The following is a 22,883-nucleotide window of genomic DNA, read 5'->3' as shown; positions in this document are numbered from 1 at the left end:
ACAGTCTGGAGTGGAGGAAATGTCACAGGACTGAGACACCAGCCCTGCCTTGAAGGAGGATCCAATCTAATGGAGAGTCACATAGCTGACCCCAAATCAGCAAGTAAAGGTTAAATGTGTGGTCAGCCTCCCCTTTTGAAAGCTTCCATTCAATGGGTGGGTGCGGGGGATTGCTTTTTCTGTTTTGAACCTGGAAGGCAAGCCCCCCCACACATACCTAAGACTGCTTGACCTGTTGAGCCTGTCCCAGCCTCCAGAAGTTCAGCTCTCCTTCTGTCAAGAAATGCTAGGACAGTAGATGGTGCCTCGAGTCCCATCCTGCTCTGCCAGTCTGAGGCCCCAGCTGGGCCCCTGTCTGGCCTACTAGACCTGATCAATCCCCTTCCCAACATTTCACTGCGTAACACCAAGCACCGCAGAATTAGTCACACAGGACACCATCTGCAAAGGGGCAAACAGCGTTCCAGTGTGGGGTGCCAGGGACACAACCCTCCTCCTCCTGTCTTAACTCAGATTGCCAAAGCTTGAAAGCCAGGCATTTGAAGGTCCCACCCATGGGTGATGGCTCCTACAACCACGGTCTTTACTGAATATACAAGAATAAGAGGCCTTCTTGGAATAGGGAGAAGAGCTGGAGGGAGAGGCCTCCAAACATCCACCCCCGACTCATTCTTCTTTCCTCCCACTTTCTCCAATCAAACATTACTAAGTAAAGTTATCGCAGGGCAGGGGATGTTGGCAGGGAATGAGAGAAGTGGTTGGTAATATTAGGAGATAGAAGATTCCCTATTTACCCTGCAGCAAGTGGGAAAGACATCTGCATGAGACCCGCCATATAACATCCGCAAGTTCACAAGACGATGATGAAAACAGCCTTGCAAAAGTAAATTAAGAAAATTAATTAACGTTATCTAAGCATGTAGTAAGAATTCTAGAGTTTTTTACATCTTCCTGCAGGGGCACCTATGGGGCATCATTTTACTTAGAACATTCAAAACCATTCTGCCCCCATCCCATTGCTGTTTTAGAGCCTCCCCCCTCCAAAAACAAGGTTGGCATGGCAACCCAAGCACCAGTCACCGTGGTCCCTAACCACATCCGCCAGAGCTTGGCATGCTGAGGCGTGTGCCAACTCTGTTGTCTGTAGGGCACTCCTGGCCACAGTACACAGCAAGCTATAATCAAGGCAGAAACCAGCACATTCGTATAGAACTCAGCTCAACATAAATATTCATTAAATGGGAAAACCTATGGTGATGCAATGTTGAGACGGCAAATTTAAACACAAGAGTCAGGAAATGCAAAAATTACCACTGCCACTGGAACCTGAAATCACCCACACGGCACATTTAATGCCACAAGTGAGTTTATGTGTCCTGGAGATTTAAACCTAATAACACCGAAAGTTTAAAATTACACATTAGCTGTTTAATTCCCTGAATGGCATTTGCTGATGGGGACTGGACATTTCCAGAGTGGACGTGCCATGAAGAGGCATGGAGGAAATCCTCATAGTATAAGTGAAATATAACAACACATCATGGAAAGACCCTAGAATCTTCCTGAAGGTCCCAGTGCCCAGATGATAGCCACTATTCCACAAGAACCGCAACAATAACCCCCTACAAAAAAAAAAAAAAAAAAGTCAACATGCCAACATGTTCATAACGAAACAATAATTGAATAATTCCCAGATGTTTCTAGTGAACCCCAGGAAGAGCAGAAAATCAAATGTTTATTAAATTGAAATTTTTTCCACTCTAAGCCTGCTGGCCTCTTTAGAAATACTACTGTAGGGCAGCCCAGGTGGTTCAGCTGTTTAGCGCCACCTTCAGCCCAGGGCGTGATCCTGGAAATCCGGGATCGAGTCCCACGATGGGCTCCCAGCATGGAGCCTGCTTCTCCCTCTGCCTGTGTCTCTGCCTCGCTCTGTCTCTCCCACAAGAATAAATAAATAAAATAGGGGATCCCTGGATGGCTCAGCGGTTTGGTGCCTGCCTTCAGCCCAGGGCGTGGTCCTGGAGTCCCAGGATCGAGTCTGTGTGGAGCCTGCTTCTCCCTCTGCCTGTGTCTCTGCCTCTCTCTCTGTGTGTCTCTCATGAATAAATAAATAAATAAATATCTGATCTAAAAAAAAGAAAGAAAAGAAAAGAAAAGAAAAGAAAAGAAAAGAAAAGAAAAGAAAAGAAAAGAAAAGAAAAGAAATACTATTGTAGTCCTTTAAAACTCTGCCTCCCACCCAGCACTTAAAACACAGGATCAAGCCTCATGCCAGAGCTTCCAAAGGGGGACAAAAATGAAGTAACGATGTGGTACAAATTTAAGTAAGGACCCACATACAGTTGCCTCTGATGGGTCGTACTAGAGCTACATATAAGTTTTGCTATTCCTCAAAAGTACCCATTTTCTAAGTGTCACCAAAACATCAACCAAACTTAAACACACTCCCTAAAAATCTACAGTCAGGCTGAGACATTCTCTTCTCCAGCTTGGTTTGGACACAGCACCCAGGTAGTCACATAATAGGCTGGAAGGAGTTAGAGAGGACATCATCCCCTTTCCAGACCTAGGGAGCAGGGCCAAGGTGAAATTACTGTGAGAGTCTGATCCATCCCAACTATTTGGAATAGCCCTAGGACACATTCAATGTCTGCAAGCCACTTGTGAATTGTTTCTACAATCATAGAAAGTTCTCCCTCAAAAAAGCCAAGTGTTTTTCTGGCCATGCTGACATCCCCATTGTTAAGTATTATGATCTAGAAGAAGGATTTCAATTCAGTAAATATTTGTGAGTTGTATCGCAAGGGATGAGTAAGACCCAATCCCTGTCTACTGGGAGCTGTGATTTCGTGGGGAAAAGAAAACATTAACAAGGGAATAACTACAATGAGGAATTTAAGATCAGCTGCCAAGTGAAGGACAGAGCACTTTGGTTCAAAGGAACACACTGGTGGAAGAGGAAACATGTTATGGGAAGGACTGGACATGTGACCCCAGTGCAGGTGACAGCCCTGAGAGAGGGAAAAGGCGGAGTTGGGAATGTGGAGGCATGGAAATGTATTACAACAAAAGGGCACTCAAAATGAGAGGCATAAAGGACAGCCCAGGACCCATTAGGGAAACAGGGTGGAATATGAAGGACCCAGGTCTGTAGCCTAGAGGCAATAATGAGAGGGAGATTGTAGAAGGCCCAGGTCACCTAGCTCAGCTAGCTAGTCAACAATGGGATGGTACGGAAAGATTTTGATCAAGGTTATAATGAAATCCACCACCACCATGGAAAGATGAATCTGGTGAAGAGAGGAAGAACTGACTTGAAGAGCAAGATGTGAGGCAGGGAGACGAAGAGACAGCATCTGGCGTGAAGAGGGAAAGTCAGCAAGGAAAGAAAAATCAAACATCTTGAGTGCACCATTTCCCTTTGACTTGGCCACAGGCTACCTTGAATTCAACTCTGAAAAAGCTTTGCCAGTCAAGCTTGCAACACTCTTTACACACCATTGGCTGACTTGCTTACCACCAATTCCAACACTGAGGCGCTTTCTGAAAAGATGACAAATCTCTAGATACCCCGTGTCATTTCCAAAAAACTGTATAAAGGGGCTGAACACACATGTCAAATGCATTTAAGTAAAAGTGTATAATTAGGTACAAAGAGAAGCACTCCATGTCAAGTACGGGACAAACCCTGGCAACCATGATAACCTGAAAAGCAGCTGGCCTTCTGGGACAGAATCCAGGGAAGACCACTCCCAGCTGAGAGAAGAGACGAGATAATACAAGTGAAAGTACAATGGGGACCCTAACCCACCAGGCACATGGAAGATTTTCTGGAACTCAACCACCGGAGTGGGATGCTGTCCGAGAAAGACCAGCACTGGGGAGCCCCAAGACTACATTTCTAATCACAGGTCCCCTTGTTAAACAAAGGCTGTGGGCCCTCATGCACAGTCCCCACACTATAAAAGGACAGCTAAGCCACAACATTTCCAGGGTGCCCTCCAGCTCAAACAGTAATTCTAGAGGTCAACAGAAACCAACGAGCAAAAAGAGAAGAGGGATAGAAATCTTAATGAAGACACAGGTCAAATGATATCAGCCTTCCAGGAGAACAAGAGAAAATGGAAGCCCCTGTACCAAAGTAAAAAAGAGCACTCTGGTCACACAGGGCCATTTAGCCTTCCCCAGGCTCATGGGGTCCACCGAAGCATCATCATACTGCCACAAATGGACATCAGACACATTGCATCAGTTGAGGAGGGAAAGAAAGGAGGCTCACCAAACACAACTTAAATGCTTCCAGCTTCAGAACTTTCAGAGGAAGGATGGCAAACTCCAGTGCCTAGAGGGGCCAGGCGTGAGTAAATATAACTACCAGTGAGTAAAGTGAGCCAAAGCAATGCAAAAGCGGCTGGTGAACTGAAGGGTCCATGCCCCATCTGAAGGGCACGGCCGCTACTCCCCAGGACAGGCTAAGCTAGTGCCATGCAGAGCAGTAGACCCAATGTTGCCAGATCTGTTCACTTTTCAACAAGCACCAAAGCCCTAGATTTTTATGTAAAATGTCTAGATTTTTAACAGGGATCCAAAAAAAAAAAAAAAAAATACCAGGAAGCTCTTTTCAGTCCTTGGTCCTGCTGTTTAGAGCAGCCCTGGCGATCTGACACTTGGCTCTACCTGCATCTCTGCTCACCACAAACTGACAGCGTCACTCTGCACCAGAGGACAGATTCATATGGCCCTTCTGGACCTAGCCTGTTCATAAGCAGAGAGCCTGATCTACGGGAAAGCAGCAGGGCCCAAACCAATGAACACAGGGGCAGCACCCTCCTGGGCTGCAATCTGCTGCCACAGGGTGTGCCGACAGCACAGTGGTGCCTTCCACGAGGTCTTCTCTAGGCCTCTGAGCACAGCCATCTGCCTGGACAGCCGCCCTGTCCCGGCCCAGAACACAAGGGCAGCCTGCTGCTGCAGAATCATGCTCAGGTACACCTACAAGGGAGGACCCAAGTACCACGCCAGGGACCTTCCCTTTGTAACAGACCTTAGTCATAACTCAGATCCTCATGGGAGAGGAGAAAAACTGGTACTTTACTAAGCACTATTAGAAATAGACTTTTACTTATATGGAGCTGCCTTTTGGATTTTTGTTGTTGTTAGAAACTGACACTATCTGTTAGGACCAGAAATAGGTGGAAACTTGAATGCAACATGGTAGGGAGCATATACTAAAACCACTCTTTTGCAGAGCAATCTGACAACACATAGCAGGAGCATTCAAAATATACTGTGTGACCTCATGGTCCTAATTCTAGAACTTTATCCTGTGAAAATAAGGAAGGAATGAAGTATAGTCATTCCTTAGAATAATGGAAAACAAGAGCATGTTACATAGACTCTAAAAATGTTTCAGAGCATTTAATGACAGGAAAATACTCAAGGTGGATGAAGGGTTATAAGCACTAAGTAATACTTTCTCACATTTTCTTTAGAATATCTCCAAGACCACAGGGAAATGAAAGGAAAGCTGCACCAGAACACAAAGGTTACAGAGGTTATCTTTAGGTAGTGGGATTCATTATTTTCATTAATACTTTTCTGTATCTTCTACAATAAACGTGTATTATTTTTACAATTAAAAAAAGTCACATGGGATCCCTAGGTGGCGCAGCGGTTTGGCGCCTGCCTTTGGCCCAGGGCGCGATCCTGGAGACCCGGGATCGAATCCCACGTCGGGCTCCCGGTGCATGGAGCCTGCTTCTCCCTCTGCCTATGTCTCTGCCTCTCTCTCTGTGTGTGTGACTATCATAAATAAATAAAAATGAAAAAACAAAAAAAAGGCACAGGAGCTCCTGGCGGGCTCAGTTGGTAGAGGACGTGACTCTTGATCTTGGGGTCGTGAGTTCGAGCCCCACACTGGGTACAGAGATTACTTAAAAGTAAAATCTTAGGGATCCCTGGGTGGTGCAGCGGTTTGGCGCCTGTCTTTGGCCCAGGGCGGGATCCTGGAGATCCAGGATCGAATCCCACGTCGGGCTCCCGGTGCATGGAGCCTGCTTCTCCCTCTGCCTGTGTCTCTGCCTCTCTCTCTCTCTCACTGTGTGCCTATCATGAATAAATAAAAATTAAAAAAAAAAAAAAAAAGATTCTCTTGACCTTTGAAAAAAAAAAAAAAAAGTAAAATCTTAAAAAATAGTAAGTTACAGGGCAGCCCCGGTGGCACAGCGGTTTAGCGCCGCCTGCAGCCCAGGGCGTGATCCTGGAGACCCGGGATCAAGTCCCGCCGTCGGGCTCCCTGCATGGAGCCCGCTTCTCCCTCTGCCTGTGTCTCTGCCTGTTTCTCTCTCACTCTCTGAATGAATGAATGAATGAATGAATAAATCTTTAAAAAAAAATAGTAAGTTACAGATGATTTTTTTTAAGGGAAGATTCTGGCCCTGACTAGAAGCAATGTAAATCAAATCTCTTCTAACATTTTTGCCTTATCCACCAAGTCCTCAGGCAAGCAGGTCAATGAGCTTTGTCTTTATGTAACCCAAATTCAATCCCAGCTCTGTGGCCTCAAGATGCTTACTCTGACTCTCAGCCTCAGTTTCCTCTGGCGCTAATTCAACTGCCCCAGTTTGTATGAGAGAAATCGCAGAAATAACACCTGAAAAGCACATGCTATATCATGGATGTAGAAAAGGTTGTTTTCCTCTACACTGTTTCCACAGGAGAAATCAATAAATGTCTGCTGACAAATTAGCATACTTAAATTCAAGTAAAAAATCAAAGTTTAATCAAATTCTTACAGCACCGGCTAGGACCTTACACACACCCAATTGATCATGACCCTTATTCTTTTATTTTTATTATTTTTTCATTTTTATTTATTTATTTTTTTTAAAGATTTTATTTATTTATTCATAGACACAGAGAGAGAGAGGCAGAGACACAGGCAGAGGGAGAAACAGGCTCCATGCAGGGAGCCCGATGTGGGACTCGATCCTGGGTCTCCAGGATCACACTCCAGGCTGCAGGCAGCGCCAAACTGCTGCACCACCAGGGCTGCCTATTTATTTTTAAAGTAGGCTCCAGGGATCCCTGGGTGGCGCAGCGGTTTGGCGCCTGCCTTTGGCCCAGGGCGCGATCCTGGAGACCCGGGATCGAATCCCACATCAGGCTCCCGGTGCATGGAGCCTGCTTCTCCCTCTGCCTATGTCTCTGCCTCTCTCTCTCTCTGTGACTATCATAAATAAATAAAAATTAAAAAAAAAAAAAAAAAAAAGATTAAAAAAAAAAAAAAAAAAAAAAAAAAAAAAAAAAAATAAAGTAGGCTCCACACTGGGCATGGAACAGGGCTTGAACTCATGACCCTGAGAATCAAGACCTGACCTAAGATCAAGAGTCAGACACTTAACTAATTGAGCTACCCAGGCATCCCATCTAACTAGCTAGGTAGCTAGCTATCTACTTATTTATTTATAGAGTGGAGAGAAAGAGAGAATCTAAGCAGGCTCCATGCCCAGCACAAGCCTGATGTGGGGCTTGATCTCACCACCCTGATGTCATGACCTGAGCCAAAATCAAGAGTCAGAAGCTCAACTGAATGAGCCACCCTGGCACCTCTCCCCGCCTTTTTATTTTTAAAATGCAGCAGCTTCACCACAGAAATCCCATTCTAACATTTTGATGTAAAAATGTTACATCAAACTGCTAGGATCCTCAAAGTCTATTTTCACCAAATCAAGTCTACACATTGAGTTTCTGAACAACCATATCACACTGGCTGCTAGAGAGAGAAGGGGATTAATACCAAGTCTTAAAACACATCTTAAGTGTAATAAAAATAAAATGTTCTCCCTTGAACCACAATAGGCCAGCTGACCTCATTCTCTTCACACTATCATGAGTCAACAGAGCTGCTAAAAGTCAGACTTTAAAACATCTCATTCAAGCTACAAATGGAACAAAGAACCTCTACTCTTTACCTCCTCCCTATCCTGTTTGACAGGTATAAAAAGGCACGTCTCCACAAAGGGGTTATCAGCTTTAACCTCAAAGGTAGGTAAAAATGAGTCGGAAAAGACCAGAAGGCTCAAATCCACATACTATGTCATTACATACATGTTTCTTCAGAATGGGCTACCCAGACCTAAACTTTGCACCCCGGGCCAGGTGTTCCCTCGGCATCCGGTAGCCATGGAAGACTTGTGGCTTGCATGCTGTCTGCCCCCTACACTCAGCTGCCTGTGGGTGGGGACGGTGACCTTCCTCACCCCCAACCTGCCACCTCACCTCACCCAGGGTCTGGTGGATAGGAGGCAGCAGTGAATGTCTGTTGACAGAAGGAACACAGCACCTGTAGTGAGTTTCCACCCAGAAGGATGGCATAAGCAGGGAGAACCCACAGCTTTAGGTTCTTGAAATCTCTTAAATCAAATAGCTAGGGGACATGCAGTCTGTGCGAAGTCAGAAAGGCACTGAACGTGGGATGGGATTTTTTGCAGAAAGCAATGCAGACTTCAAAATGGCTCTAGAAAGTCAGCCACAGGAAGGAGGTGTGTCTCACACCAGAAATCCCTTAGATGCCAGAACACTTACAAGCCACTCCAACTCTCCCAACAGCCAAAAAAGTGACAGTTGTGTGCTTCAAGTCATCGGTCCCTCTTCCCAAACTTGGCAGACCGGCCCTTCGTGGGAAAAACAAGTTAGTACGAGAGAAGGAAGGAAGGAAATAAATCTCTGTAAGCGTAGAGCATCTTCTCAGTTAAAGTTATGGATTCACTTATTGGTTAGTGATCCTGGGTTTATACCCGACTCCAAACTGCACCATCAGTTCCCATAATCTCATTCCAAGCAGAAGCAAGTGCCAAGTGAGGCAGTCTTGTAAAAACAGAAATGGCTTAGAATCGCACGGACCTGGGTTTGAATCTCAGCCCTACTGCAGACATGCTCAGTGACATTGAAAATAACTTCAAAAAAAAAAAAAAAAAGGGAAGAAAATAACTTCACTCTCAGAGCTTAGCTTCCTCATCTGAAAACCTGAGGCATGCCATCTAGCTCACCCATGAAATGTGAGCACGGCACTGTGCCCAGAGCCAGGCACACAGGAAGCACTTGACCATTAGTAGCTATCTTATAAAGCTCTGACAGAGGGGAAGACTGAGCAAGTCAAAATCTAAATCAAAGGAGAAAAGCAACCATTTAGGGGCACCTGGGTGGCTCAGTTAAGCATGTGCCTTTGGCTTAGGTCATGATTGCGGAGTCCTAGGATGGAGCCTGCTGTCAGGCTCCCTGCTCAAAGAGAGTCTCCTTGTCCCTCTCCCTCTGCCCCCTCCCCTGCTTGTGTCCTCTTTCTGTCTCTCAAATAAGTAATAAAAATTTTTAAAAAGAAAAGAAGAAAGAAAAGCAATCATTTAAACCCAAAGTACAATTTAAGAAGGCCTGGCTTTTCCCAATTAAACACCTGATTTTAAAGCATGCTTCTACATCTGCATTCTCTGGCAAACTCAGCTGAAGGACAGAAAGACTCCAAGCCTGGGAGTCTGGAGACCCAAACAGTTATCAGGGTCATCTCTACTCTCCACATGCCCTGGGCAAGGCACTTCACTTCTCTGGATCTCCTTATCTCACACATTAAAGGGCTGAATCTGTTCTTCTGATTATCAAGATTGATTTAAATGTCATTTTTGTCATGAACTGTAAATCCACATTCTCCAGACTTGGGAAACATCAACAGGAAGCAAAGTTTTCACATGGTATATATTCAGATTAATGATGAATCTGAATTCCAAGCCGTGACTGTCATTTCCACGGACATTAAGGCTTGGCTGTAGACTATTCTTCATGGGTTTCTGTCCATCCATAACGGCTGTCCACATTATAGCTTTCTTAATATTCTATGTTTTATCAAGAACGTCTACAAACCCTTATAATGCCAGGTATCCTGCCCCTTGACATGCACACACACAGGTTACTCTCATACAACCTGTAGTTATAAAGCCAGTGGACCCACCAGAACCAGAGAGAAAGGTCCATTCTTTCCATCTAATCAAGCAACTTTCTGGAACTAACAACAAAAAATGAAAGATAATCCCAAAATTTATGAGCTATGTCACAGGAAGCTACTTAAGTCCATTAAGACCCATTGCCTGCCTGCTGTTCATTCTAAATCCATCATTCATTCACCAACTATGAAGTGTCTGATAAATGGCAGACACTAGAGATCCAGGGATGGATCCACGGATGAACAAAAATAAACATGCCAATGGGGCCACAGTCCACAAGAGAAGGTGTGAGGAGTTGTTCTTAAGGCATTTCAACATTGGAAGATGCTCCATTTCATTTTCCAGTAAATGATGAAAAGGAACACATTTACAGTCAGCTTTCCCACATGCTACATTCAGATCGCCACCTTCCTGCACTTCACTCTCTAAATGCAAATATTCTTTGAGGGGCTATTTTCTCACTTCACCCAAGGATAATGCATTTAACTAGTACCAGATGGATGCACAAGAGAAAAGTTAATTCATTATAGACAATGGATGTCTTGGGAACTAAGGGCCCAATTCTGTGGGGGAACCCTCTTGGGAAGGATTATCACTTATCCATACACATGTCTGTCTCTGTAAGAGACGGCAGACTCCAAAAAAATAGCAATACAGTGTCTGAAAATAGGGTTTGGTAAACATTTATCAGATGAATATGCTCGACGGAGACACACAAACCTGTAGACTTCTTTACAACTCTTGCCAGCCTGAGCTCCAAATTCTTAGTAATGGACTCTTTTGGTGATGGGTATTAAACCAGTGCTTCTCTTTTTCCTCTTGGGGAGAAGGGGAATCCCAGAAATCCCTCAACAGGCAAAACCGTGTATCTTCTCAAGAAAACAGAAGAGCACATTCACAAGTGCATTGCATCTATAATTTCAGGTGTTGGGACACCTGGGTGGCTCAGTAGTTGGGCATCTGCCTTTGGCCCAGAGCGTGATCCCTGGATCCTGGACTGAGTCCCCCACATCAGGCTCCTTGCAGGGAGCCTGCTTCTCCCTCAGCCTCTGTCTCTTATTGTGTCTTTCATAAATAAATAAAAATCTTAAAAAAAAAAAAAATTCAGGTGTTCACAGGCCCTCTCTGGAAGTCTGTGACCTTCAGATTAATAACCTCCACACTACACTGTTAGAAATTAGACTCAAGGGATCCCTGGGTGGCACAGCGGTTTGGCGCCTGCCTTTGGCCCAGGGCACGATCCTGGAGACCCGGGATCGAATCCCACGTCGGGCTCCCGGTGCATGGAGCCTGCTTCTCCCTCTGCCTGTGTCTCTGCCTCTCTCTCTCTGTGACTATCATGAATAAATAAATAAAATCTTTAAAAAAAAAAAAAAAAAGAAATTAGACTCAAAATAATGCCCAAGCCTAACCAGCCAAGTTCTATTTATTTGGCAAATATAGGAGCAAAGGGGCCAGACAGACCTGGGTTTTGACCCAGATTTTATCATTTGCTAGCTGGGTGAGGTTGGGGAAGTCAAATCATTTTTCTCGGCCTCAGTTTCGTCACCTGTAAAATGGGTTAACAGTAGTTGCTAATTCCATGTTAAAGTCAGGATGTGAGGAATAAACACATGATGTGCTTGGCACAGTGCCCTGCACACAATAAATGAAGGCCATCACCACCTTCCCTCTGGTCTGCAGATTTCATGCTTAAACCTCCCACTCCCATCTGCATCTCCATTCAGAGCTGCATTAACAACTCCCATGGGATCTTAGAGAACAAGGCAGAAAATATGAGTCCCTAAGCATTAATAAGGTCACAAAACACAGCCCTAACATTTTCCCCCAAATCAAATACTTGGTTTTAACCTATGAAGGCCCTCTAACAAGACAGTCAATCTCTTTCTGTGTAAATCCAGGTCAGCTGCCAGCACACAATTGTTCTATTAGGCCAAGTCAATTTTTAGAGGCAGGCCTGTTAACTTAAAATGGAGATGAAAAGAAAAGTGTTTGATCAAATTTGGAACTGCAGAAACACACTGACAGGGAAACAAGACAGAGGAATTAGTTTCCTAAAATTAGTCTCTGTGATGCCCTTAGTTAATATTGGATATTTAAGGATGTCACTCAGCCCTTCTAACCCACCATCCGGCTTCCCCCAGCCCCTCATAGCTAAAGGCAGTGAGTGTCTTAGTTCTTAAATGCTCTCAACTTTCCTCTGCTTTCAAGACCATTCAACACTTAACCCAGGATCCAGAAAGACCAATTTTAAAGTCACACAAAACCGATCATTCAGAGTCCTTCTACAAATGAATTTCTCAAGCGTTTCTAAATATTTGACTTCAAGGGGGAAAAATGCATTTCCACTTTAAAACAATCTTTCATCTCTAGCGATGCAAATTTTCTTTGTTTGTTTAACCAATCCACATACCACTAGCCAGTGTTTAATCAGGCCTTTATTTAACATCACTAACCATGTGAGTTGCGTGGACAAGTCTGAAAGTTTCAGATAATGATCTCATAATAGCAACAAATTGGTTCAAAGATGAAATATGTATCAATATGTCTAAGAACCCTTTAAAGTTCCACACTTCAGAATGACAGAACTGTAATTAATTCCTCTGGCATTCACACTGTTCACACTGTACGTCTAATACCCTTATGAGCAAATGGACTTCAGTGCTGCATGAATAAATAATTAATAGCATTTCATATCCACACATTGTTTTCACTACTTTCACAGATGAAGATGTTCAAAAAAAAAAAAAAAAATCTCTCTTCTTAACAGAACAGAGTGGTGACCTTGCGAAAGTTACTTAAGCCTAAAATGCATAAGGAGAGAAAACCAAGAATCCTGATGACTAATACCAAGGTTTGAATTACTAGCTCTCTTTGACACCGACACTCACACTCTAACACACACACACACACACACACACACACACATTCTTAATCAGGCCTCCCCTTCCCCTAACCCATGCAAATGACTGAACAACAGGTACTCTAATTAGAAGTATCTGGGGCAAACCAAGACTACGATAAGGTATCTCCTGTCATTGTACCTAATAGGGAGGGAGGAAAAACAGTAATACAAACCAATTTCCTATCTTAAGAATTCTTAGAGGAAAGAGACTCCCAAACAGGTCTTTTTCTCCCCTTAACCATGAACAACAGCGCTACCAAATCCCACTGGAAATAACACAAGTAAAGCTAGAGTGCTACTATTTAGGTTTAGTTATAGGAAAATGAGCCTTGCTCTGACAACCATAAAATATTAAATAGCAAATCACACAGGGTTATTTTAAGATAGTAAATAAAAGGAGGTTTGAAAAGTTCAACAAGGCACTTAGAAAACATGATTAATCTGAAGCTAAACACCAATTTGTTTCTTCTACATTCTCATTTTTCATACAAAATGTTACATTCCCTCTCAGCGGTTCTGAAACACCAGCTTTCCTTACAAAAACATTTTTCAGGGCTGACAGGAGCCACGCCAGTTACTTCAATCGGGCAGCATTCGAAGAACTAATAAAAGCATGCCAGCCTCTGTACACACACAGCCCTGAAAGCCATGCTGAGCTGTTCTCTAGAGTTGAGAGGTTCAGCAAGTGGCCCCCACAAAAAAGTTATTAAAGATATGGAGTGAGAACACCGAGAAATGACTATTCAGACAGCTCAGATAAACTCACCAACACTGTGCAGTTATAAAGGAATTAAGGACACCTATTAGTGATTGCTTAAGAGGTCAACTTATTAAATACCATTTAAGTCATTTTTCTTTACTTAGCAATTGTTGACTTAATTTGGTGGGGGGGCGCTAGGCTAATGGACTACAAAAGAGTTAGATAAGCACTTCAAAAAGATTCAAAGAGAATAGATTCCTTCTGCCAAATTCATACATTCTCTCTCTACTCACAAGGATAAAACAGCTACAAATGGTGTGTTTAAACTGCTAATTTTGTATTAAATGGTGAACCCAAGATTATCTCCAAACCCCAGCACTACCCATAATGGATAGCCCGCCAGACAAACTACCGTGGAGAAAGAGTACAAGTTAAAACACTGCAGATAAAAATCACAAACTTCAAAAGTCCCCTTCAAAAAGTGAAGTGCCAGGCTAAAACATCTTTTCTCTTAGGAGGCTGTAAATCAAACATTTCTAAAGCCATCCAGGGCACAGTGAAAGTCTCAAAGAGAAACAAGGAGTTACAGGGAATGAGCTCTAGGATTCAGACTATTCTTGAAGGCTTCCACTAAAACGTGTTAGGAATCTTCAGCAGACCATCTTCTCTAAAGCTTATGAACTAAAGACCGTAACTGTAACATTAACAAGGGAAAAAGTCCCAAAGCTTTTAACATATGTAGTCACAGGACTCAAACATGTGCTTCCCCTTCTCTTTACCCTGCAGAAGTTTAAGATGAGAGTAAGAGCTCTGTGAGGCAATGCTGCTGATTAATCGCCTGGCAGGGGTGCCTCTCCCCGCCCCCCCGCCCCCCCCCACCCCCGGCTCGGTAAGGACACACCTCTAAGGAGCCAAGCTGCACAGCTCCCTGTCCTATCCACGTAGGGCTTCGAGTATGCACCACGGGAGGGGAAACGAAGAGGCTGCTATGCAATCATCCATCCAGTTCCCTTCTCTTCATTCATAACTCATCCAAGAGTAAAGCACTAGAAGGCCCAAGGCTTGCAGCCCTGGAGCCATCCCATCATCTCCAAAAAGGCTCCGAATCAAGTCAACCATTTCAAATCGCCCGCATCCGAGGCATGCATATTAACCGCCTTAAGTGCGCTGGCAGTCTGCTAACAAGTTGATAAAATCATAGCCAAGGAAGCGGGAAGGCATCTACCCAGCTCAGCAACCGCAGAGGCTTCAGCTGAGCCCGTCCTCCAAAGTGTAGGCTCAAAACTCTCCCTAGCCAGGCTTCTTTGGAGTGCAGACCTCTCTCATGGGGAGCGGGGGGGGGGGGGGGGGGGTCCTGTCAGTGTGCGACCCTGTCTCCCTATTTCCAGGCCCTCCGCAAAAGTCCTTGGCCCAGGAGCCGACAGGCGGTCTCCCTCCCGCCCGCTGTAATCTGAGGCACGCAGCGAAGGCTGCCTTCTGCGGCCACTCCAGGGCACCCGCGATCCCCGCTCCTCGGCCAGCTCCCCCTGCTTGCTTGCTTGCCTGCTGCTGCATGTCCAGAGCCCTGCAGGGGGGTCAGCGGCCAGGTGAGGCTGGCGGCAGGTTCCAGGGAAGAACCTGGCGTTGTGCAGCCTGCAGACAAACCTGGCTACTCCCAAAAAAGGACATGCAAGGATGCAAAGCAGAGCCTGTGACTGGAACAAGCCACCCCATCCTTCATCGCCCGTCGTTCCAAAGTTGGCATGCAACAGGTAGTTCCAGGACTTCCACCTGAGGCAAACCGAAATGCCGGCCGGCCCACGGGGGCCGCGTCTACGCGAGTCCCCCGACCCGGGGTCTCCCGCCCGCCCCCGGAGGCCGAGCCCCCACGTGCGCTCGCCCCCCGCTGCGGCGCCCTGGAGGCCGCGTCCCGCCCGCCGGCCCGGGAGGGATGCCGCCGGCCTCGCCGCCGCCCCTCCCGCCCGCCCGCCCGCCAGCCCGCGGCGGGGTCGGCGGGCGCAGCCCCCGGAGCCATCTTGTGGCGGCGGCGGCGGCGGCGGCGGCGGCGGGGAGGCGGCGGCGGCGGGGAGGCGGCGGGGAGGCGGCGGCGCGGCGCGGGGCCCGGGCGGCGGGCAGCTACCTGCACGATCTCGCCCTCCGCGCTGAGCGTGGCCCCGGCCCGCGAGAAGCGGCCCGTGAGGCCGGTGGTGTAGGTGGTGTAGTCGCCGCTCGGGCTCGACTCGAACAGCACCACCTCCACGAACGCCGTCTCCTTGGCCCGCGCCGCGCCGGGCCCCGCGGCCGCCAGCAGCAGCCCGAGCAGCAGCGGCAGCGGCGGCGGCGGCGGCAGGCGGCGGCCGCGGGGGCCGCGGGGGCGGCGGCGGAGGCGGCGGCGGCGGCGGCCCGGGGCCCCTGGGCGCCCGCCCGAGCGCGGCCTCATGGTCCTGCGGCGGGAGGGCGCGGAGGGCGGGCGCGGCCGGGCATAGTCGCGGGCCGGCGGAGGACCGAGCGCGGGCGGACGCCTCACAGCCCCATCGCGGCGGCGGCGGCGGCTTTGTGGGTCGCAGGCTCGGCTCGGCTCCCCCGGCCGTCGCGCCGCGGCCCTTTCATCTGCTCCACGTGAGGGGTTATCCCCGCCCCGGCAACGTCGTGACCCGCTCTCCCCTCCCTCCCCGCACTCGACCGCCGCGGCCGCCTGGGGAGGGGGGGAGCGGGAGGGCGGGGCGGGGGCGGCGGGGGGCGGCCCGGCGGCCGGACACGCCCCCGCGCTCGCCCCGCCCCCTCGCCCCGGCCCCGCCCCGCCCCGTCGTTCTCGCCCCGCCCCCGCCCGCCGTCTCGCCCCGCCCCCCGTCCTCGCCCCGCCCCCGCGCCCTAGCTCCACCCCTTCGTCCGCGCTCCGCCCTCGGCGGCAGACATTTCTCCTCACCGTTGCCAGAGTTCGGCGGGAACCCGGGCTGCATCCTGCTGGCGGGCGACTGCGTTGTCTCTGGAGGCCCCACGCCTGCGGCCCCGTGCAGTGGTTGGGGCCTTGCCCTTGCTGGCTCCGCGGCCCCAGTCCGCGGTTCCCGGGCCCGCCCCCGGCTCGCCACCCTCACCCCCAGCTCTAGGACTGAATGGGAAAGGCCGCCCGCAGCTCGGCCCGTGCCGGGCCATCCGGTTCTTCCCGGTGTCGCTAAGACAGCACTCAACTGGGGAGGCGGAGGAAGGAGCCGTTTAGCCATTGGATTCTGATGGAGTTCACCTTTCTGCAGCCCAGACACTGTAACTCAAAACACCCCCCAAGAGGAGTCCTGAGACGTTGAGTCTCCATTTGCAGAAGGCCAGAGTATTCCAACACCATCACCTCATGCGCAGAATGACGGCTGCCAAATTCACGTACCGAAGACTTGCTCCAGGACCCAGGGCTCCCTAATCGCCCAGAAGAGAAACTTTCAAGTCCCTGCCCCTCTTTGGAACATGCCTTTTCCGCCCTCGTCTAGCCCTATGAGAATCGAACCCATCATTCAAAACTGAGATTCGGTTCCCACTTCCTCCGTGGGCTTTTCCTTCTCTCAGCCAAATGGCTTTGTTCAGATATACGCAAATATTTGGTTAGGATGATCTGCTTCTACTTGCTACCACACCCAAAATATTAAAAAGACGAAAAGAAAACTCATTGAGTTATTGTCTTGGGTAAACAATTTACCAAGGGTAAAGGAGAAAAAAAATATTTTCAACACGCGGGCTAGTAAATACACTTGAAAAAAATCCACGGATCTGCATTGCCACATTTGGACCACCCAGAGTTTCTGCTTAAGAGGGAGGCACCTGGGAAAGCAGGGCTGTGAGTACAGGGGCTTTGTAATTCCCTCAGAACCAAGCCTAACCACTGCTGGGCACCAGCAATCCTAATACTTCCCCCTAGGTGGCCCAATCCAGTCATTAAGTAAATTCCTATAGCCCACCCATGACACTTTGCAGTATTTAAAACTCAAGGTAAAAAAATAAAAATAAAAATAAAAAAAATAAAACTCAAGGTCACCGTCAACTGATGAACGAGTCGACAAAAACAGTACATCCATACAATGGAATGGAGTAGTGATACCGGCTACAATTGTGAATGAGCGCATCATGGTAAGTGAAAGAAGCCAATCATAAAGAACCACATAGTGTATGATTCCATTTATGTGAAATGTCCAGAATAGGCCCAGCTACAGAGACAGAAAAATTAGTGGTTGCCAGAAGCTGGAGGGAGGCAGAAATGGGTAGTGACTGCTAATGGCTTTCTTTTGGGGGTTGATGAAAATGTTCTGGAATTAGATAATGATGATGGTTGCACAAGTCTGTATATATACTAAAACCCACTGAATTTTACAGTGTGAAATGATGGATTTAATGGTACGCCAATTATATCGTAATACAGTCGTTAAAAAAATTTCAGTCGTTAGCAGTATTTTTTTTAAGATTTTTATTTATTTATTTATTCATTCATTCATTCATTCATGAGAGGCACACACGGAGAGAGGCAGAGACATAGGCAGAGGGAGAAGCAGGCTCCCAGTGGGGAGCCTGAGGTGGTACTTGATCCCAGGGCCCCAGGATCACCACCTGAGCCAAAGGCAGATGCTCAACCACTGAGCCACCCAGGTGCCCCCATTAGCAGTATTTTCATGCGAACACACACACACATACATACACATAGGATACTGTATAAGGATATTTTCTACTCTTTGAAGGCTTAGTTCAAATCTCACACCCTCAGGACTCAGGCGGCTCTATTTAAAATGGTAGTGTACACCCTTCTCCCCGCCCCCCCCCCCAAATCCCAATCTCCCTTGGCCTGCCCTCACCCTCCACCCCCATGACATTTATCCCCTTCTAACATACTAAATGATTGCTTCTTTATTTTTGTCTCTATTCCACGCCCCACGCACACACATGCCAGAGAACAAACTCTATATTGGCAAGGATCTTGTCTTATCACTGACTTAGGCCAAGGCTGCCTGGCCCAGAGTAGGCACTTGATACATACTTGTTGCATGAATTAATGACTAAATGAATGAGTTATAAGCTCATCGTTTTGTATCCCTCCCATTTTTCAGACATTTGGGGCAGCTTGTTAACTAACAGCTGCTTAGGAGCACTGGACTTCATGGGACCAAAATAAATTCTGAATGTGGAGAACAACAGTCCTTCCCCTCAAGGACCACAGCAAAAACCCAGATAAGAGTCAAAAAAAAAAAAAAGAAAAAGAAAGAAAAACAGAAAAGAAAGAAAGAAAGAAAGGAAGAAAGAAAGTTCAATTTTTAAGATTCTGTTTAAAGAGGGGCGCGCCTGGGTGCCTCAGTGGTTAAGTGTCTGCCTTTGGCTCCGGTCATGATCCCGGGGTCCTGGGATCAAGTCCCACATCGGGCTCCCCATAGGGAGCCTGCTTCTCCCTCTGCCTATGTCTCTGCCTCTCTCTGTGTGTCTCTCATGAATAAATAAACAAAATCTTCAAAAAAAAAATTTTAAAAGATTATGTTTAAAGAAATACATGGTTAATAAAACACAGGCCAGCAACACAAAGATAACACAACTCCTCTCTCACCATTGTAAAGCTGCTTAAAAATGGAGATACTTACTGAGTAATGAAATTTCACCAAAATCTGATGGGCAGTAAGGGGAGATAGGAAATAACTTTAAATAGGAGATAAGACCCTTTGGCTAGGAGTGAGGGCTGGATCAAGTGATAGGTATGAAGAGAAGTCATACCCATTCATTATTTTTTGTGGCACATCCCCAGTTAGGCCATCCTGAGTGTAACTTATCTTGTTCTTTTCTCTACCCATCAGACCCAGCTCAAATGAAAATAACCAAGAACAGGTGCATCAGCATCAGTTAAAAAGCTGCCAGACCTTTGGCAAATCTCACTGACTTAGGCCAAAAACCTCACAAAGCTTTGGGAAATGTTCCACCATCAAAGTTCTATTTATAGGACCAAAGAGGGAAGTATAGGGATTTCAAATCCATAAACGTATTCTTTAGTGCCTAAAGAGACCATATCTGTGCTAAATAAAAACAGACATGGATATTCACCGCAGTGTTGTTTTTAATAGTAAAAGACAAGAAACAACCTACATGTCCATTAACAGGGAATTGGTTAAATAAATTATGGTACACCCACTTCATATATAATAGGATTCATATTGAAAACCCATTTAAAAAATAAAGAAGCACTCTATTAACTTATACAGGATGATCTTCAATATATACTGCTAAATGAAAAAGATATGCATATGATATGTTACATTGGAGGAAGGTTGGTAAGTAGACAACAGATTCCTGAGAAGTTGCAAACATTAACTATGTGTGGAAGGAGACATGAGAAACGGATAAACAGTTGCCTCTGGAGAGGCATCTGGATGACTGAGAAGCAGGGAAAGGAAGGAGACCTATTTTTCTGTATATACCCTTTGTACCTATTCAATTAGTTCCATGTGCATATACTACCTATTCAGAGGTAATAAAATTAAATAAAGAAACTAGCCTGCTAAATCAATACTGATAACATTCATTTTTTTAAAGATATTATTTATTTGAGAGAGAGAGAGAGAGCACGAGCCAGGGGGAGGGGCAGAGGGAAAGAAAGAAGCAGACTCCCTGCTGAGCAGGGAGCATGACACAGGGGTTCAATCCTAGGACCCTGAAATCATGACCTGAGCCAAAGGCAGATGCTTAACCAACTGAGCCACCCAGGTGCCCCTAACATGCGTTTTCTTTTTTTAGGTTGTTTTTTTTTTTTTTTTTTTAAGATTTATTTATTTGTAATAGAGAGAGAGAGAGAGGCAGAGACACAGGAGGAGGGAGAAGCAGGCTCCATGCCGGGAGCCCTACGCGGGACTCGATCCGGGGACTCCAGGATCGCGCCCTGGGCCACAGGCAGGTGCCAAACCGCTGAGCCACCCAAGGATCCCCTAACATGCATTTTCTATATGCAAACAAATTCATTCAATAAACTTTATTGAATTTAATATGTGCCACCAGAATAAGAAAAGGGACTGGCCCAAAGTTATAGAAGATGCTAGCATTAGGGAAATGTAACACAGGACCTCTTAATATTATTTTTGCAACTTCTTCTAATCATTTACAAATGAAAACTATATTTAAAAAACTGAGGGGGATCCCTGGGTGGCGCAGCGGTTTGGCGCCTGCCTTTGGCCCAGGGCATGATCCTGGAGACCCGGGATCGAGTCCCACATCGGACTCCCGGTGCATGGAGCCTGCTTCTCCCTCTGCCTGTGTCTCTGCCTCTCTCTCTCTCTCTCTCTCTCACTGTGTGCCTATCATAAATAAATAAAAATTTAAAAAAATATTAAAAAAAAAAAAAAAAAAAACGGAACGAGCCAATTCCTGTAGTCAAGTAGTTTCCTTCCTTTCTTCCCTCCTTCCCTCCTTCTGCAAACATTTATTACTATATAGGACGCAGAAATCATAAAGGGTGACGATAAAATACACTTTATTTTGCAAAGTAATTCTAAGAGTTTGAATCTCATCTTGCTTGCTTCTTTAAGGCAATTCAAATTTAAGACTTGTTAGCATTCTTCCAAAGTATTTATATCTATTTCTGGAAACTTTCATTTATTGTATTTAAACATCATATAATTCTCTTGAAAGGTACAATAGATGTTATACAGGCAAGTAGCGGCAGTTCTTTCAAAACTCTTAGAAGTGTCTCTTCCGCCTTTGAAGTATACCATCAATCTATGTCTACTTTGAGCCTTGAGGCAGAAGGCCAATCTGGGCCCCGATTCATCAGTGGTTTAAACCCTGCTTCAACCTGTCCCTGATTTGCAATGGCCACCCAACCAGGAGTCACAAACTCAAACAATGCTCCAGGGGCCATGCAGGGAATGTGACTTAGGTGGGCCAGGTGCAAAGCAAAAATAATCAGCAATGAGATGGTAAATGGCAAAGGGGCCTCGGGCAGGAACACCCTTGGGAGTGGTGGCCTGGGAACACATGGCCCGTCCAGAGGGCTATTACCACACATTGTTGCTCTGGGGAATGTGGGCCCACAGGGAATGTGGGATTCACAGATCTTGTGATTTGTTCAAAAGAAGCAAAAAACAAAACAAAACCAGATATATTTTTAGCGTCTCCTGGTTTTTAAAAATTTGTATTGCTGCGTGGAGCCAAATAAACACATCGATAGGCTTTTTTTTTTCCCCCCAAAAAAGATACATAAGAGGAGTCTGACAAAGTAGATGCTGATTAGACCAGGTCATAAAACTACCATTTCTAGATTGTGAAAGCAGAGGAAGAAGAAAAAATTTCCTAGATCTGAGAAGCATAAATACTGCACTATATAAAGGCGACAGTTGTGTCTGTGGGCAGTACTCTAGACCACAAGAGGCACCTGTCTTCAGGATGTAATATTTAACTGAAGTGGAAATGTAATCACATGCCTTCTTGACCAAGAAAGGCTGGTAGTTGATGAGGGGTCATGGGTGCTTTGAAAGATAAGACAGGTTGCATTGATTATACCTCTATTTGAAAATAAAGGAAAAAAGGATTGAGAGAAAACACTAAAAGAAAATAATGACCAGTCACTTGCTTTTGTCCAACTGTATAGGACAGGGTGGCTTAGCACAGAAGTGAGTTAACAGAAGAGAAGAGAGAGTTTGGGTGAGACTGTAGAAAGGAACACTTCATTCACACTAGGTAGAAAGCAACACTTGCAGGGAGCTGGTAATGAACTGGAATTGCTGACTCCACATCCCTTCCTATGGTGACCACCCCTTTCTGGATCACCTCATCTCTCTGGGGCTGTCAATCACGTAGCCCATCTCCCCAGCATCTGTGGGCATGTGACCCCAATGGCCAAAGTACTTCCCTCCCCTAGCTACAATGACAGGTTTAGAAGTAGGCATGTGACTAAAGCAAAGCCAATCAGAGTCTTCCCTGAAATTTGATCCATTGGAAACTGGGGGAGAGGAGGTCTGTCTCCTCCTGTGAGATCTCAAACTATAAGAATTGGATAAATATAAGCTGTTTGTGGCTATTTTCCTCAACTACATAGAAAATGCTGCTGCTGCTGTAGAAGAGAGACAGAGACAAGCTGAGAGGAGACAAACAATAAGAGGAAAGGTATAGGCTTCATCCTTTGAGCTCCTGACAAATATAACAGTAAAGCCGACTAGTTCAATCACAGCTTCAGTGACAATAGGGAATAGACAGATGCACACACCATAAAACCAAAGAAACTCCAAAATCAAAGTAGGTTAAGAAATCCAAATTTAATAGAATTTTTTTTTTTAATTTTTATTTATTTATGATAGTCACACAC

General features: G+C 46.1%; 1 protein-coding gene and 1 long non-coding RNA gene across 2 annotated transcripts in view; one reads left to right on the top strand and one right to left on the bottom strand.

Moving 5' to 3' along the window:
- Window positions 1-16,016, bottom strand: part of ZNRF3 (zinc and ring finger 3) — a 158,124-nt gene extending 142,108 nt beyond the window's left edge. The window contains exon 1 of the mRNA XM_038575543.1: window positions 15,717-16,016. Coding sequence (XP_038431471.1) covers window positions 15,717-16,016 — 300 coding nt within the window. The remainder of the gene's footprint in view (window positions 1-15,716) is intronic.
- Window positions 16,017-16,478: 462 nt separating this feature from the next.
- LOC111092661 lies at window positions 16,479-18,853 on the top strand. The gene is made up of 2 exons (XR_005379017.1): window positions 16,479-17,689; window positions 18,658-18,853. It is a non-coding gene; the product is annotated as an uncharacterized LOC111092661 (long non-coding RNA).
- The last annotated feature ends 4,030 nt before the right edge of the window (window positions 18,854-22,883 follow it).

The sequence above is a fragment of the Canis lupus genome, chromosome 26, assembly GCF_011100685.1.
Source record: "Canis lupus familiaris isolate Mischka breed German Shepherd chromosome 26, alternate assembly UU_Cfam_GSD_1.0, whole genome shotgun sequence".
NCBI lineage: Eukaryota > Metazoa > Chordata > Mammalia > Carnivora > Canidae > Canis > Canis lupus.
This window is presented reverse-complemented; position numbering and strand designations above follow the sequence as displayed.